Below are 17,023 nucleotides of genomic sequence, written 5' to 3' on the forward strand. Positions count from 1 at the left end.
TTCATCGTAACTCCCTCTCCTCCACATCCTCATTCATTTCTTCGTAACTCCCTCTCCTTACTTCCTCGTTCGTTTCATCGTAGCTCCCTCACCTCCACATCCTCATTCATTTCTTCGTAACTCCCTCTCCTCCACTCCTCGTCATTTCTTCGTAGCTCCCTCTCCTTATATTTCCTCTTTCTGCATGCCCTCCGTATCTTCCGTACCATAGTCTTCAGCCAGAGCTCAAAATATGCTGGTTCAGAACAGAGGAGAGTATTCTGATTTATCACTGGCATCTGCAATAGGAATGTCTTTGGTATTCAGGCCCAGGCCGGGACTGGACTTAAGTGGGACTGGGACTGGGACTTAATGGGACTAAGACCTAAGCCTGAATAAATCGACACCCGTATTAGCAGAGACAGCAATAATTTAAGTACCTCTCCACCACACTGACCATCATATTTTACCATAGTTGACCTGATTTCGTTACTTCAAGACTTCCACTGATGCATATTGCGTCCAGTATGAGATGCGTGTTTGTTCAGGTAAGGCCGGGACTTGGGATTGGGACTGGGACTGGGACTGGGACGTGACCCAACCTGAACTTAGACACCAACACACTAACGAATACAACACCAGCAAAATGCCCTCTGCAACGGGAATATTGAGGCCAAAGTATTTTACTATGGTTTGCTTGCATGAGCTGAAGTTCTGAAGATGAACAGGCCCAAGCACGGGCAATCTTTCGTGCCATTATCGCCTTTGAAAGAATCCCTTTTTTGCTCAGGTCAAGGCCGGGGGACTGGGACTGGGATGGGACTGGGATGGGACTGGACCCAAACCTGAGCGCTGAAGGATTCCAACAGAGAAAATTCTGGAAGCAAAAGAAAAAACCCAAGAGTAGCTTGGAAGTTGATGTTCTTTTCTTCATTCTGCAACACCGTTCGGTTCGTATTGGAAAGAACTGGGAGATTCTTAGCTATCAGGAACCTCGAGCGACTAAGAGCCTTCTTTTGAGATTCCTATTCTGGTTAAGCTAATGAGAGGTTTGGTTTCCCCTCTATGAGTATATGTGACTCTAGCGAAGTTGATAGCACAAGACAGTAGATCGTGTCATCCTGTCTTCTTCGGACCAGAGCATCTAGAAAACGTCATAGAGATCTTTGGGAAACACATTCGGACTCCCATATGGATCGGTGGATCCATACTCCCATTCATCCACGAAATCAATATACGAACCACATGTTGGGTAACGGCTGTACATGGCTTGTCGGGTCTTTTCGTAAGCGTCTCGTCTCTCTTGCAACTTCCGCTTCAATGATTTTTCGAAGTCGGCATAGTCTTTCCGTGTCACCGGTTCGGCATGCTCTGCCGTTTCTTCTGTTGGGTGACACCGATGAACCATGTAAGAGCGACGATGCTTGAATAACTCATACTCAAAGCGTACTCTTTCTTTGATGGCAAAATTTTTCTGAGATAACAAGAACCCACGCCTGGAGGAGAATGGTGGGTTTTTCAAAAACGCCACCGGCGGACATAGAGATGGATCTAACCGGGCCAAATAATTTCCGGGCTTTGGAACGTCAATCAGATACGGATCTGCCACGTCTGCAGCAGACATGGCATTTTTTGCTTCTTCAAACAACTTGTTGTTGCGTATGTTTGAAGATCTCAGGCTGGGTCTTTCCCTGGTTTCATGAGCAGGTGTCTGCTCCAAAGGAGGACATGGCAACTGTCCACCCTGTAACTGTTCAGATTTAGAACCAAGTAGTTGACTTAATGATTCGGACAAATCTGACTCGGGAACATCCTCTTTGCATGGCTCGTTTTCTTGAGCATGCTGGATTTCAGGCACTTGTGAATTGCCATTGGCAAGTTCATTGGCCTTCTTTTCCGGAACATCAGCAACTTCTTCCTCCGGCAGAGACGAGCGTGAAGGCAAAAGCCCACGGCTCAATTTAATCTCATCAGCACAAGCCACGAGAGCGTCTCTATAAATTCGAATGTTTTCATACCCGGGATAGTTTTCTTCTTCCTCGGAGTATTCAGACATGATTTGGATGATCTTCCAGTCTCGGTCGATGAGACGGAAAGTCTGACAAGAGGAATCCAAATCCGTTAAATCTTCAGCAGAAGGTTCCGCGGCGAGTTTAACTGGAGTTTCGGCTGAAGATTCAGTGAAAGAAAGAAGTGAGCTTTCAGCTAAAGGTTCGGGCGAGAGCACATCCTGAGGCGAAGGTGCTGACAATTCTGAGGAGTCAGGCAACGCTGGAGATTTAGCCTCAGGCGACGCTGGAGATTCAGCTTCAGACAGCGTTGGAGATTCAGCCTCAGACAACTGTATCTCGGACATTTTGCCCAATGACGTTTTGGTCAGAGACATTTTGGCCCTGGTCTTTTTGGCCCTTTGGATCTTTTCGACCTTCGCCACGAGTTCCTTGTAAGACAGAGGGGAACTTGGAGACTTTTTCGTCAAAGACTTTTTGGCCTCACGCTTTCTGGCAGTTTTCACCAGACTAATTTTCGTAGCTGCTACTTCCTGCTGCAGGCAGTTGTCAGCTTCGGTGTTTGTTGGACAGTCATTGGAAACGGTAAGTTTCTCTTGACCGCTTTCAGAAATTCCGTCAGTGGTGGGTGACTTTTTGGAATTTATCTTCGCAAGCTTGGCCCTGAACTTTTCGATGGAGTCGAAATCGGAGCTGACTATCAGGTCGTCTGAGACATCAGAACAATCCATTGGGTCATGATCCAACAGATCTTCGGGGAAATTGTTCAATGGAGAGTTTTGTTCCAAGTGACAAGTATCGTCGTCGGAACAATATTCATCCATGGGAGGAAGTTCATTGATGAGAATAGTAGAAGAAGTCGTCTTCAAAACAGACTTAACCTCTGTCTGACATGGCGAAGGAACACCCACTGGATTTTTTCGCCAGAGCATAAATCCATTCACCACATCGGCCCATTCTCCCTTCTCGGCACTGAAAAAGCGAACTTGGTCCTTGTCCTTGAAGGTGATGGTCCTGCTGGGCTCATCATTATCATCCTGAGGTGTGGCTGGTGTCTCAGCTGAATCCAAATCATTTTCTGCTGATCCCGAACCATCTTCGATTGGATGTGAACCAACCTCATTCGATTCAAGGGTATTGGATTCAACATCGGCCGATGTATCCTCCATCTCCGTCTTCTGTAAGTCATTGCAGACAGAAAGCAGAGCGGAAACGCTGTGCTCCTCATCAGACAGCACGGGCTTTGGAGCGTCTCCCAAAGCCTGGGCCTCTAAATCTTTCAGAGGAGAGACGGTGGCCACAGTGGCCTGTCCGCCAATTTGGTGAGAATCCGAGTCAGATTTCTCTGCCGAAGATTCAGACTTACATGGGCACTTGTCGGCATCTGGGGCGGGAATTTGTGACTTGTCAGTAGATTTATCCAAGTCAGCTGTTTCCTCGAGCTTCTCAATGGAGATGGCCAGAATGACTGTCGCATCCGTAGCCTTGACAGGAACTGCTGCCTCTTCTGGCTTCACATCCTCTGCCTCTTCTGGCTTCACATCCTCTGTCTTGGCATCATCTTCACTATCGGTAATCTCTTCGATCTTCGCCACTTCTGGGAAGGCGACGAACGTGAAGTTCTTGATAGCCAGCACAATGGTTTTAGCTCCTGCCTGAGCTGCGGTGGTGGTCGAGTTGGCTCTCATGATTTCAATGCCAGACTTGCCCTGCTTCTCGAAACGGCGATTGCGGGACCTCTTGCGGTCCTCGACCTTCTTGGGGTCAATGACTGAGGCGTGGGACACTGAACGGTTCTTTGTATTCTTCCCCACCTTTGAGGTACAGTGGTTCAGTACATTACTGTTCGAAGTGACTCGTCTTGGACGGCCTGCTTGACGCAATTGGAGGAGAGAAACGGGCTCCTCCTGTTCCTTTTCCTTGAGGATGTTGCTTCTCTTTCTTGACAACAACTGGGAAGCCTCATAAAGCTTCTTGTATACTTCGTCCTCGTAAGCAGTCTGTTCTGGGAATCTCAAGGCGAAAAGACGGTTGAACTGGCGGTCGGGACGGCTCTTCACCTCGGTATCCAATTCCCGAAGCTTTTGGAGCAACTTGTTCTCGGAACCGTCGTCTGCGGTCATGGAACTGTCAGAGTCATCGGAGGAGTCTGAGTTTTCCGCCATTAACGAGCCATACTTGCGGTGGGGGACTTCGGTAGGTCCCGTAAACGAAAACTTACTCTCCTCGGCGATGAAGGGATTCGTCGACAATGGTGTAGTCAGATTGGCAGCGGAGGATTTCTCTGCCTTGAAACTCGACTTAAAACCCAATTTAGGTCCTGACTGGAAGGCCATTTTGGGACCAGACTGGAAGCCCATCTTGGAGCCAGACTTAAAAGCCATATTCGAACTGGACTTGAAAGCCACTTTAGAACTGGACTTGAGAGCCAACTTCGGAGCGGCAAAGTTCACAGCATGGAACTTGAAACCAGCCGTTTTGAATCCAGAAGCCGTGGTGCTGGAAGCATTGGTGTCGACCTTGCCCATTTTCTTGGGCGAAGACTGGTCAGCACAAGAATATGCGCTGGCTGGTCTTTTCTGTCTAACAGGACCAGAAATGGCCAATTCTGCAACTGCTGGACCATCTTTGGGGATCTCGGCCGTAGCCACTTCCCCAGCCGGTTCCAGTCTAAAGGAACCGGCCGTTTGAGAGTCAGCCGCACCATCTTGAGGGTTTGGCTCTTGACTTTCACTGGCGCCCTCCACTTCTTCAGCAAAAGCGGAAGTTTCGGTGGCCGTTGGAGAGGTGGATTCTCCAGCAGTCCCGACTGGAGCGCATTTACTCTCATTGTCAACCTTCTGGGCGTCCGAAGCAGGCTTTTGAGCGTTTTTCATCACAACAGCCCTCCAAACCGAATTGGGCTCGTCTGCCCAAGGATTGGCTTCGTACTCGCTCCAGTCTGTCGAAGCGTGTTCTTCATCCTCGTGCTCTCCGGCTGTCCCAGGGCCCAGAGCGGCGATTTTCGAAGTTTCTACGGGCGCAGAGCGCGCGGCCAGAAAAGTTTCCTTGACTTTTCTGCCCAGCTCTGCCCGGGTGCATGTCGCGCCCGCACTGTTTTTCGCACTCGCACTGTTTTTCGCGGCTTCCTCTGCCGGAATTGGTGCGCCCGAACGCATTTTCGACCTAAATTGAGGTTTTCTTGTGCGCGCGGTTTCGGTTGTTGCAGTGGCAGTAGATGCAGCTAATGCCGCAGCGCGAGCGGCAGACTTGTCTAAAGTCTCGGCAAGAAGGGTGGCAGCATTCTCTCTAAATTTTTGGTTTCTCTCTTCACGGTAACTGTAAAGAGAAAACTCCTCGGCAGACATGGTTGCAGGATCAGTCTTCCTCACGAGATGGGCATCTGGATCATGCCAATTGGTTTCACTACGGTGAAAAAGACCCCGGACGGTGGCCCTCATGCCCAATCCGGGATCGACACCCGAGTACTTTGAAATGGAGTACTGGATGTTGAACTTGGCGTCGGACGCAAGCAGCTTCAAGTCCTCCACCTTCTCGTCCAAGTGCGCTTGTGCACCATCCATTTTGATGAGCATTTTGTTCCGGAACCCAAAGTGGTGCCGGGACGGCTTGAGATTAAAGGATTTGAGATCCTCAACTTCAATCATCTCGCCTGGGAGTCAAAACTCGCGGTGGTGGTGGTGATTCTACTTGTAAACTTTCTGTTTGAGCACAAACTTGACTAATGAACTAAAACTCAACTGGTTCAATTTGGGCTCTGCTAGAAAGCGTAGTCCTTATTAGCTCAAGAAGATACGACTATTGAAATCTAGGTTGGTGTTTTTCTGAAGTCGTCTGTTCTTAAACAAATAAAGAGGTTGTTGGTGATGTGAGACAATACAAGAACACAACTGTATTTGCACCCATCCACAGACGCACCGGCCGGACGCACAATGCTGGATCTAATCCTGTGTGCAGGTACATCCAGGTACAATGCACAATTAACCCGTTCTCAGATGTTTTTCCGACTATATTTTCAGCCAAGATCTTGGGCAAGTAGTGATGAGCATACCTGTGCTAAGATGACCGCAAAAATCTTGCATAACTAGGTGCGCAAATATTTTTTTGGACTAAAAGTTGGTGAAGCTGATCTGTCAGAAGTGAAGAAAAATGCGGAATAATTGATAATGGAAGCCTGTCTGAATTGAAGAAAATTCAGTCTTGCCAATAACTATCCGTAATTCTCTGTATTTCTAACCAGTTCTCATGATAGAAATCAGCTTCCTTATTGTTCTAAGGACGACTCTTCGGTTCAGTTGAAGTGATGACACTCCTTTTAATTACTTTTACGTTTGGTTGAAGTACCTCTCAGTTAGTATGAACCAGTCTTGGAGACATAATCAGATTGCTAGAGGTAATTCTTGTCTCTTTAATTCCACTGATTGCAAAATTTAAAAGCGTACTGTTCGGAAATACGAACTATATGAAATGCGGAAACAGTAAACACTCGAAACATCCAATTCAAATTCTACTTTCTAATTTCATTGTCTAAAATCATTTGAGTACTTTTATTGACAGCTTCAAACTTTACAGTGCTATGTCGAAATATAACCTAAAGAATCTGCGTCATGAACTTTTCCTCTGAATCAAATAATTCTATTGATGTTAGGTCGACCATGGTATCCGATTTCCCGGTTATGGTAACCTTCAGATAAGCCACAATGCCTTATCTGGCTCGATTTACTGATAAACTTCGCACATGAGATAAGACGCGTACCACAAATTTACTACGTCCATGAGAATCCTGGCTTCCTGTGGTAGTTGGAAGCCAGGAACCAAGAAATTCGTACTTGAATGTACACTACAATTGTATTCACCTAACAATTGAGATGATACGAATTAATTAATGCACATTCTCTTGAATACTTGTTAGCCACGTACTATTTGAATGGCTCACCAACACAAGAAGAAAAACAAAAAAAACAAAAGCTTTCAGATTGAGTCAGTGTATTGGCGATAGAATGTTGTATTGTATTATGTGTAATACACTACCAGTATCTTTGTGTAAATTTTTGAAATTGCTGCTTTCTAATCGCACAAAGCCTTCCCCATATCAAAAAGCCCATTTTTATACTCCTAAAAACCACTGCTATTACCTGACAGTACTTACATGTGGAAAAACTGTCATGCCACAAACACGATGTGACACAAACACAAACAACACCCGTACATCCCCAATCATACATCCGTACATCTCAAACAAAAACACCCTTACATCCTAAATATAAGACCCGTACATCCCTAGAAACCCGTACAGTTTTGCTTAAAAAACCCATACACCATGACCTAGATGCGACATTGTCGCTCTCTTTACAGGAAATGTCGCGTTTACACTTAGGCATCATTATGATGAACGAATACAAGTCTTTGCATAGGTTTCCCTTTTGGTTGAAGCTTTCGTCTCGTTTTTTGCCGGATGATATCGTGGCATAACAAGATAACTACATCATGAATTTTCATGCACAAAATGTCCTTTTATATGTACTTTAGAGCCGATCATTGCTCTTTTCTTTATACCATAAGCACACTTCAGCCAAATAGATGGCTGATGGCACTAAATAAACCACAGAATTGAAAATTGATGTCAGGAAAACCCATTCCAATTATTCCAGCATCCTGAAGATCGTTTTTTATTGATACTCGACTTGCTCTTTTGAAAGATCTGCTCTTTACTTGTTCTGACGTGCGTGCAAGCTATTCAAAATCGATACCAAGGACAAAAACGACGCCTGGGACACATCCTCGTGAATACCAACACCCCATCTGGTGGAGCCGTCTTCCAATTTAGCCTCGATATAAGTGGCAGCTCTTGAGTTAGAATCTGCGCCAAGAGAATGCTCGTGATAGTGCAAAACGTCATTATAAATCCCGAGATCTTTCAGAATCGCATGCGAAAACGCAGAGATAGGACCGTTACCGGACCCGGTGATTTTCTTGACCTGGCCGCCGACCTCGATTTCAACTTCAATTGTTCTTGCGCCATCCACAGCCTTGGAAAGAGAGTAGTCACGCAACTTGTAGTGATGGTTGTGGCCGTCCGTCTCGTAGTTGATGAAGTACTCGTTCTTGAACAAGTTGCAAAGCTCCTCATTGGTCAACTCCTGACCCTTGATTTCGGCCTGTTTTTGCACGGACTTCGAAAAGTCAACCTGCAAGCCCTTTGGAAGGTCAAGCTCGAGATTGCGCAAAATAACCCAGGCAGAACCACCTTTTCCGGATTGCGAGTTGATTCTGATAATGGCCTCATACGTTCTTCCAATATCGGCCGGATCGATCGGCAAGTAGGGCAATTTCCACTTGACCAGCTTACCATTGGATTCCTTCAATTGCTTGTTGTATTGGTTGAATCCCTTCTTGATGGCATCCTGGTGAGATCCCGAGAAAGCACAAACGACAAGAGAGCCACCGTATGGGGCTCTGGCAGCAACAGGAATCTTGTTGCATCTCTCAACAATGTCGATAATCTCACCCAAGTTGGAAAAGTCGATCTTGGGAGAAATTCCTTGCGAGTACAAATTAAGACCCAAGGTGACCAAATCCACATTTCCTGTTCTTTCTCCGTTTCCGAAAAGACACCCTTCAATTCTGTCTGCACCAGCAAGCTGGCCCAACTCTGCCGCAGCAACGGCGCAGCCTCTGTCATTGTGTGGATGGAGAGAAATGCACACTTTTTCTCTTTCGGAGATATGCGTGGAGAAATACTCAATCTGGTCAGCATAGATGTTTGGCGTAGCCATTTCAACAGTGGCCGGCAAGTTGAAAATAATAGGGTTCTCCTCCGATGGTTGCCATGCTTCTTTCACAGCCTCACACACTTCAAGAGCGTAATCCAAGTCTGTGTCTGAGAAAGTCTCAGGTGAAAACTCAAAAGCCCACTGGGTGCCACTTTGGCTCGGGTCATCTTTGGTCAAAGATCTGATGAGCGCGGCACATTTAACCGCCAAGTTCTTGCTCTGTTCTTTCGTCAAGCCGAACACAACGTTTCTGAAACAGTCGGATGTGGCCAAGTAAATGTGGACGGTTGCCTTCTTTGCTCCTTTCAAAGACTCCACGGTTCTCCTGATGAGCTCCTCACGACACGGAGACAAAACCTGGATCCAAACATCATCCGGAGCATGTTCGATGGCGTATCGGGTGAAATCGTAGTCCACTTGAGATGCCGAGGGAAAAGAAACTTCGATTTCCTTGTAGCCAATGTCTACAAGCTTGTGGTAGTAGGCCTTCTTTTCATCGAAAGACATTGGGTCGGGGAGAGACTGGTTGCCGTCTCTCAAGTCTGTCGAAAGCCATCTGGGTGCCTTTTTCATGGTTTTCGATGGCCATTGGCGGTTGGGAAGATTCACCGGAGGAAACGCATCATATTTTATCGAAGGGTCTGCGAGCATAGGCATGGCTGTAGTGTTTTGGAAAGTTGTACAGATTTAAAGAAACTATTTTTCGAAAGCAAAGGCCCTGCTATTTAAGCTTCTGATGTAAAAGTGGAACCAACGAATGAGTCAGCTTTGGTCATAGTATTGTATACCGGTAGCACGTGATCAATAGTGGGGTAACGCAGTGCAAAGAAGATCAAAGACGCTTTTCCATGTGTATCGTGCAGGACCAAATGCATCCAGTAGAGGTCTACAGGCTTCAAACAATGCATAGAAAATCAAGTAAAGTGGTGGAAAAAGCTATGAATGGAATGAAAATCTCTTAGAGTCAACCGTTATCATTTGGAAGTACCAGAACTGTTGGCTGAAAAGTAAAACTGATGTATTTCCGCAGATTATCGGAACGCTTCCGATTGTCGGGACGCTTCCGCATCTACATGGATGATAGAATGAGACCGGCGCTAGGATTTTAGAATCTTTTTTTGATTGGCTGAATTTGGTGGAGCTCTGATGACTAATAGGTATCGGTATGGAAATGGTCAGGAGATGAATCAGATCATTGAAGATAGGACTTGTAATTCGATTTCTGTGATTTGAATGCAGCTATCTAACTGGTTCAGCCATGTCATACGACATGAAACTGGTGGTGTTCAGCTTGTACTTTCGTCACAAGCAAGTGTGAAATACTGTGTACGGTTTTTGTCAAACCAATATCGATAACCTCGCTGATTTTAGTTGATGCTAACCTTTATGACAAGAACATAGAACTTTGCGAACTCAGACATCAAAGACTCACTAGCGCAACATTTGCATGGGCAAACCACACAGTCCACGGTATGCTGATAAATGTATCTCATATAGCACAAGAATATTTCAGGAAAAGAAACCTTTTCATAAAGTCATCACTAAGTAACAGTACGTTTTTGGTATCAAGAGCTGGAAAGATTCCAAAATTAGTGAACAATGGGCTTTTTTAAATGTTCCTAACTTGTGTTCACAAGCGTGTGGCACTAGGCACTAAATGTGTTTTTTCATTGGCTTTGCATTGATTTGAACGGGATTGGAAAATTGTTTTAAATGGTTTCAGTATGCTGTTCAATAGTGTAAAAGAAGCGAGTCTTGCATCACTTCAGAAAAACGGAAAACATGTTTCTCAAGGAAATTCAACCTGAAGAAAATTTCTAGTATCACACTGAATTGTGGCACCACAGTGTATGCTTCTCAAACTTTCATTTGATAGCTTGAGAGCCTTGTTCTTGAGACGGTACGGAAAGAAACTGTGGCCACAAAATAAAAGACCTTTTAAAGCCTATGCCCCATAAAGGAGAGAATTATAAGACCTCTTAAGATGAATATCAACATTCCCCGGTAACATCAAGGACAATCAGGCACTTTTCATGCCGTTTACGGTGGTAGATGAAATTTTACCAACGGTCTAGAATAACCACAAGCTCTTTATTAAGCATAATCTCAATAAGCTGCCCATGGATATTTGTTGACAGTCTGAAGTGAAAGAGCAGCAAAAGTTTTGCTAAAAGGAAGAGGGATTCTTTTCGGGTTCATGAAAGTTGTCAAAAACAACTAAGATCAAGAAGATCGAAACAAGAGTATAGACAGCAAATACGAGCGCTAGTTCAGCTTGTCAACTTGAAATTGAAATTAACTTCAGCTGCGGCGTCAAATCAGATACCTCTGGTGCCAATTGAAATTTACAGAATATGTCGAAAAGTACGGGAACCGCATCTTTATCGTAGGAGTATATGGCGTTCGTAAACTAAATATGTACATAATCCATGGATGTCACATCATTTACGAGATGCCATTGGACCAAAAAGACCCATTCATGTGGTTTCTCCAGTATACAGAAGCAGTTACACCTTGCAGATTGGACCTAAAATGGAAAGACACATCCGAAAACTTCTTGGCGTGGCCCTTGCATTCACCTTCAAGAAGGTCTTCGGCGATTAGATTCCGGCAATTGCTCTCGCGAATTTCATGTAGATTACCGAGGCTCTTTATTTTCGAGTGCACGAAACTTGCCATCAATTAAAGGCGCAACGACTAAAAAACATCATGCATTGAGACTGTGCAATTCCCGAGATGTAGGGTGAACGTTGCGCTTGATATTCCCCAATCGGGAAATGACCCTCCCCCCAGACCTCCTCCTTGCTTTAACATGCCGTGCATCTCAACCGGCTCGCTTCTCCAGCTTTTATTTTTATACTAAGGCAATTGAATTAAGTAATCAGAAACGTTTTCGGTGCTGGAGTCTTGTGTTCGTGCAAGAACCATGAAACGAGTTGTGCATCATTTCATGTATGTATATCGTGGGAGATGCGTTGTCTCAGGGTACGCCGCACTAAAACGTGGGACAGGATCAAGATGTGTCGATTAAAGACTACTGCAACATCAACGGGCAGTCGCTTGATTTATTTCTTCGTCTTTTTTTTTTTATTTTTTATTTACGTTTTTTTTTTTTCTTTTTCCAATTTCCATCTTCTCGTCATCCATTTCTTCTTTCTCTGTTTCTGGGTCAGCCTTCCTCTTGTGTTCCACCTGCGGCATCTTGCGTCTTCTGTCTATCGCACGCGCAACCTGTCAAAGTGACATGCCAAGGTTTCCGCTTTGACGGGCTTGCGCAGAATTGGCTCACAAGATGTAAGGGTTGCATATGCAGCAGGACCAAACTAAAAATTTCAGACGACTCCTTCGAAGCGAAAATTGAGTGGCTCCAACGACCAATGTGGCCATAGTAAAGCCTAGCCGCACGTGGGAAAACGTGGGCCTCGTTTCGAAGGAAACGCACCGCGCTTATATTTTTAGCCTGACATTGTATTTTTCCGTTCTTATCTACTATGCCATGTACCATAAAAGGCAGACGAGCCTAAGCAAAATGAAAAAAAAAAAGTTTCATTCTCCAGTCGCTATACAATGAGCCTGAACCTGACAGATTTTGAAAAAGAAATCGCAAACGCCAATGAGGTTACCGTTTCAGACCCATTCCACTACGATGAAGAAGAGAGAAAGAACAGATTGAGCAAAAGAAAGAGAGCGGCAGACATTTTCACCATTGTGTGTTCCGGTTTCGCTTTGATCTCAGACGGTTACCAGAACAATGTCATGACCATGTTGAACACACTCTTCGCCACCCTTTACCCTAAAGAGTATGACACTGATATGAAGACCAATGTCTCCAATGCTTCTTTGGTGGGAACCATTTTTGGCCAGGTTGCCATTGGTATCTTGTCAGACAGAATGAACAGAAAACAAGCTGTGGTCATTGCAACATTGTTTTTGGTTTTCGGTACCATTATGTGTGCTGCTTCTCACGGAAAATCCGTAAATGGCATGTTCTGGATGTTGATCATTTTCAGAGGTGTCACTGGTTTTGGTATTGGTGCAGAATACCCATCCTGCTCTGTTTCGGCAAACGAAGCAGCCAATGAAACTGTCCGCAGAAGAGGTGGTGTGTTTTGTTTGGTGACTAACTTGCCCTTGTCCTTCGGAGGTCCTTTTGCATTGATCATTTTCTTAATTGTGTATCAAATTACTGGCACCAAGGACAGCTTGTGGAGAACCATGTTTGCTATTGGAGCATTCTGGCCGCTCTCTGTTTTTTACTTCAGATACAAGATGGCAACATCTGAATTATTCAAAAAGTCCGCTATCAGAAAGAACGTGCCTTACTTTTTGGCTGTGAAGTACTACTGGAGAAGATTGTTGGGAACTTGTTTGTGTTGGTTCTTGTATGACTTTGTGACTTTCCCCAACGGTATTTTCTCTGGTACCATTATTTCGTCTGTCTTGAAGGGAAAGGACAAGAAGAACATGGAAAAGATTGCCGAATGGAACTTGTTGTTGGGTATCATTGCCATTCCTGGTGTTATCGTTGGTGCTTACTTGTGTGACAAGATTGGAAGAAGAAACACTTTGGCCCTTGGTTTTTCGGGCTACATTGTGTTTGGTCTCATCATTGGTTGTTCCTTTGACAAGATCAAAGACATTACTGGTCTTTTCATTGTCTTTTACGGTTTGATGATGTCAATGGGAAACTTGGGACCAGGTGACATGATGGGTTTGACTTCTTCTGAATGTTTTGCTACTCCAGTGAGAGGAACCTTTTACGGATTTTCCGCCGCCATCGGAAAAGTAGGTGCAGTCGTTGGAACCAAAAGTTTTACTCCTATTCAAAACAATATTGGCAAAAAATGGACTTTTATCATTGCAGCTATTTGTGGTTTGTTAGGTGTGGCCACTGCACTCCTTTGTATTCCTCAATTGACTGACGATGACTTGATGAAGGAAGACATCAACTTCAAAAACTACTTGGTCCAACACGGATGGACTGGCCATTTCGGATTTGAGGAAGAGCTTGATTCCGTTAATACCAACTCGGACGAAGATGTCGAGAAGGAGAACATTGTGGCGGAGCCTTCCAAAAAATAGGTTAAAGGTATTCCTCTTCCATCTAATGGAAGATGTATTTAATTAGTATAGTTAATCAGGAAACATACATGTGATCATGATAGCGTCCAACTATTTTTAGACTCCCATAGTACTCTAAAAATTGAGAGTTACAAGCAAATCCCGCTTTAAATGAAAAGACCATATTTTTGATACATGCCTACTCAAACGGCCACTGGCTAAAGCTTTCTATTTATACAATAATAAATATACGAATTACTAACAAAACATAGTCATTTAGAACAGAAATGAATCGGTGAGCTAAAATGCGAAATTAAACTCTAAGAGGATCTTCATAAGCAGGTGGTGGTCCGTAGTATTGAACCAGTCCCTTTTCATCAAAACCAGCATCGGCATCAGTGCAGTCCACTCCGTTTTCAAGCGCCTTTTGCTTCTCGATTTCCGATAAGCCCAAATTATCCTTAGGAATCCAAATGTGAGGCTCATCCTCTGTCACTGCTGGGTCCTCATAAGCTGTCTTGACGAATTCAGGATTGTATTCAATGTAGTTGAAGTATGGCGCCGGCATCGTGCTGCGAACCATGTCAAATGTGTTTTCCTTAGGCTTGAAAAATCTTCCAATAGAGCCCACAGAAGGCTTTTCAATGAATTGGTCAGACGAGCCTTTCCCTTCACCCGCAACGAGTCCACTGCGTGGGTTGGAATCCGTTTCTTCTTCTTTTCCTTCCAAAACAGACTCCTTAGGATCTGGCAATGCTTGGTCCAATACGGAGTCTGCCAAGCCAAGTTGGTTTCCACCCTCCCAGTAGTTTTGACCCTCTGTTTTGATTTCCTTCAAGCCTTGATCGTACATTGGATACTGGAAAGTACGGTCGCCCGAGGCGTACTTGAGCGCAGAAATTGGAACTGTGTCCAACAATGGCAAGAATTTCCACTTCAAGTATACGTGGGATACTGCAGTAACAAGGATCCAGAATCCTTCCAATGCGACACATGCCCAGTTTTTACCAAACACGAACATAGCCACAAGCGTAGCTTCGGCCAAATACAACGCAGTAAACAATTGGAATAGTGCCAATGGGTAGTTGCGGCCACGGGCATCAGTCTTGTTGGGTTGCAACACGTAAATGAAGTTGTACATGAAGGCAGTGAAAATCAAGAAGAAGGTGATGGTAGCGAAACCCAAAATCAATGGTGCGATGATGGCATAGGCAAGAGCAATCAAACTCACCAACATGTAAGCTGGGTAAAGAATCGAGAAGAATGGCAGTCCCAAAGAAGAGTAACGGTTCCACTTGGCTCTAGGGGTCTTGTCCAAGATACGGCCCAAGAACTGAGCCAAAATCAAAGCGGTCATTTGGAAAAGCAAGCCGGACGAAACACTCAATCCGTACAAACAGAGATACGAAATGTAAAAGTTTGAAGCCTTAGGTAACTTCTGAGCCAACAACTTCAATGCAGTGTCCGGCTTATCAATAATACTCTGGATCGAACTGATGGCAGCAGAAGCAAGAGTCACAACCAAAAACGAGTTCACGGCCTGGAAGGCATAGTACCAGTTCTGACAGTATCTCTCAACATCTTGAATTGTGAGACAACCACTGACTTTACCCATCTTCTTGATAAAAGGAGGCACTAATGACATCAAAATGGCCAACGCAACGGTAGGCAAAAGGGAGGTGATCACACCCATCAATGCCGATGGCATGTTGTTAATAAACTTAAGGAACTTGAGTTTTTCGGTAATGAAATTGATGTTAGAAATAGCACCAACCACAGCAACTGGGATGGACCAGAAAATAATCGTCACAGTCAAAACTGTGTTGGCAAGAATCTTCTTGGTTCTTCTCTTGGTCGAAGTCAAGGAAAGATTTTCCCACACAACATCGTCTGGCGCAATACCGCTTCTTCTGCCACATTTCTTGAGTTCAGGATTGTAAGGGATAGCCTGGTACGCCTTTTGCAATTCCAATTGAGATGGAAACTCAATGAAAACAGAAGGAAGTTGCAAGTTGGTCTTGTGTTCACCCTGGGCCTTTTTGATTTCCAGGTTCAATTCGCCCAATCTCTCTGCACCATAATCCAAAGTGTCCACCTTCTTTCCAATGAGGAACTTCAATCTGTGTGTAGGTCTCTTTTTTCCGTTTTTCAAGTACAGATTGATGTCGTCAGAAGGTTCGGGGAAAGGCTTGCTCTTCTTTTGGCACTTGTTACGCATCTTCACCGCCTTGGTTAAAACGGAAGTCAAAGCATTCTCGTACTTCTTTGCGAGTTTTGCTCTTTCCTTGTGCAATTTTTCCAATTTCAGGTAGTCACGGGCATACCAGATGTTGGTAGCAGTAGGGAAAAAAGTTCTCAAGTCCGCCTCAGTCATGGCCGATTCGGGAAGCTCGGTCAAAAGCAAGGTCCGCGAAGATAACAAAGAGTCGTAAAGTGGGGTTGTCTGCAAAGCATGTCTGAAGGTGGTGTAGTACACCAACTCCCTGTAGATGATGAAAATGACCATACCGAAGAGGACCCACGACACAAAGATGTGGGCATAGTATCTCTGTTTCAGTTTGACATTACCAATGGCCAACATATCCAACTGCTTGTTGTGGTTCGAGTTAGTGGCATTGACAGAGAAGAGAATGGGCCAGGTGATGAAGCAACCAATCAAGCAAATGAAGGCAAACTCAAACAAAAACCGAAGGAAAAAATAGCCATCGGGCCCTGTTTGCTGGATAAGATACTGTTGAGGTCTTTTCAACAAGTTGGACACCCACGCAAACAAGCCGCTGGGGCTCTCTGCCGGTTTCAAGTCCTTGGGAACCGTTTCAAGCGTATAACGAGGCTCATAAACACGAGCTTGCTTCTTTCTGAGAAGAACAAAGCCCAAAATGAACACGGCGAAAATGATCAAGTTGGGAATAAGTGACGACAACAATTGCGACGCAGACGTCGAACTGTTGCTTTCAGTAGAGGAAGACGACATGGCTCGCAAACTTTTCCTAGCACGGTGAAGCTGGAAGATTTGTTTTTAAGTATGGCCGCGCAATGGAGAAGAGGAGCAAAGCAAAGAAGGATCAATTGGTCACATGCATGTCCTGTCTGCAGGTTTCACTTGCGTTGCTGGCAAGGAATGCCGCACCTTGCAGATGAAAGGGAAGAATTGACGCTCAGAACCGGCGCGCAGTGCAGAAAAGATCGTCCTTCGGTCCT

The 17,023-nt window shown here is 44.9% G+C and overlaps 4 protein-coding genes across 4 annotated transcripts; 1 reads left to right on the top strand and 3 right to left on the bottom strand. All coding sequences in view use genetic code 12, as the record gives it.

The window, feature by feature from the left end:
• Positions 1-1,123: 1,123 nt before the first annotated feature.
• FOB63_000479 (uncharacterized protein) lies at positions 1,124-5,635 on the bottom strand (the record flags this gene model as incomplete). Its single annotated transcript, XM_002619300.2, has 1 exon — positions 1,124-5,635. One exon carries the CDS (start codon positions 5,633-5,635, stop codon positions 1,124-1,126), a length of 4,512 nt encoding a protein of 1,503 aa, XP_002619346.2.
• A 2,061-nt stretch (positions 5,636-7,696) lies between these two features.
• LEU42 (Leu42p) lies at positions 7,697-9,418 on the bottom strand (the record flags this gene model as incomplete). The annotated part of the gene is made up of 1 exon (XM_002619301.2): positions 7,697-9,418. The coding sequence occupies one exon, from the start codon at positions 9,416-9,418 to the stop codon at positions 7,697-7,699; it is 1,722 nt and encodes a 573-aa protein (XP_002619347.2).
• Positions 9,419-12,328: 2,910 nt separating this feature from the next.
• Positions 12,329-13,843, top strand: GIT1 (Git1p; the record flags this gene model as incomplete). Its single annotated transcript, XM_002619302.2, has 1 exon — positions 12,329-13,843. The coding sequence occupies one exon, from the start codon at positions 12,329-12,331 to the stop codon at positions 13,841-13,843; it is 1,515 nt and encodes a 504-aa protein (XP_002619348.2).
• Positions 13,844-14,135: 292 nt separating this feature from the next.
• Positions 14,136-16,796, bottom strand: PHM7 (Phm7p; the record flags this gene model as incomplete). Its single annotated transcript, XM_002619303.2, has 1 exon — positions 14,136-16,796. One exon carries the CDS (start codon positions 16,794-16,796, stop codon positions 14,136-14,138), a length of 2,661 nt encoding a protein of 886 aa, XP_002619349.2.
• Between the last annotated feature and the right edge of the window lie 227 nt (positions 16,797-17,023).

Source organism: Clavispora lusitaniae (assembly GCF_014636115.1).
Source record: "Clavispora lusitaniae strain FDAARGOS_655 chromosome Unknown tig00000003_pilon, whole genome shotgun sequence".
In the NCBI taxonomy this organism is placed as follows: domain Eukaryota; kingdom Fungi; phylum Ascomycota; class Pichiomycetes; order Serinales; family Metschnikowiaceae; genus Clavispora; species Clavispora lusitaniae.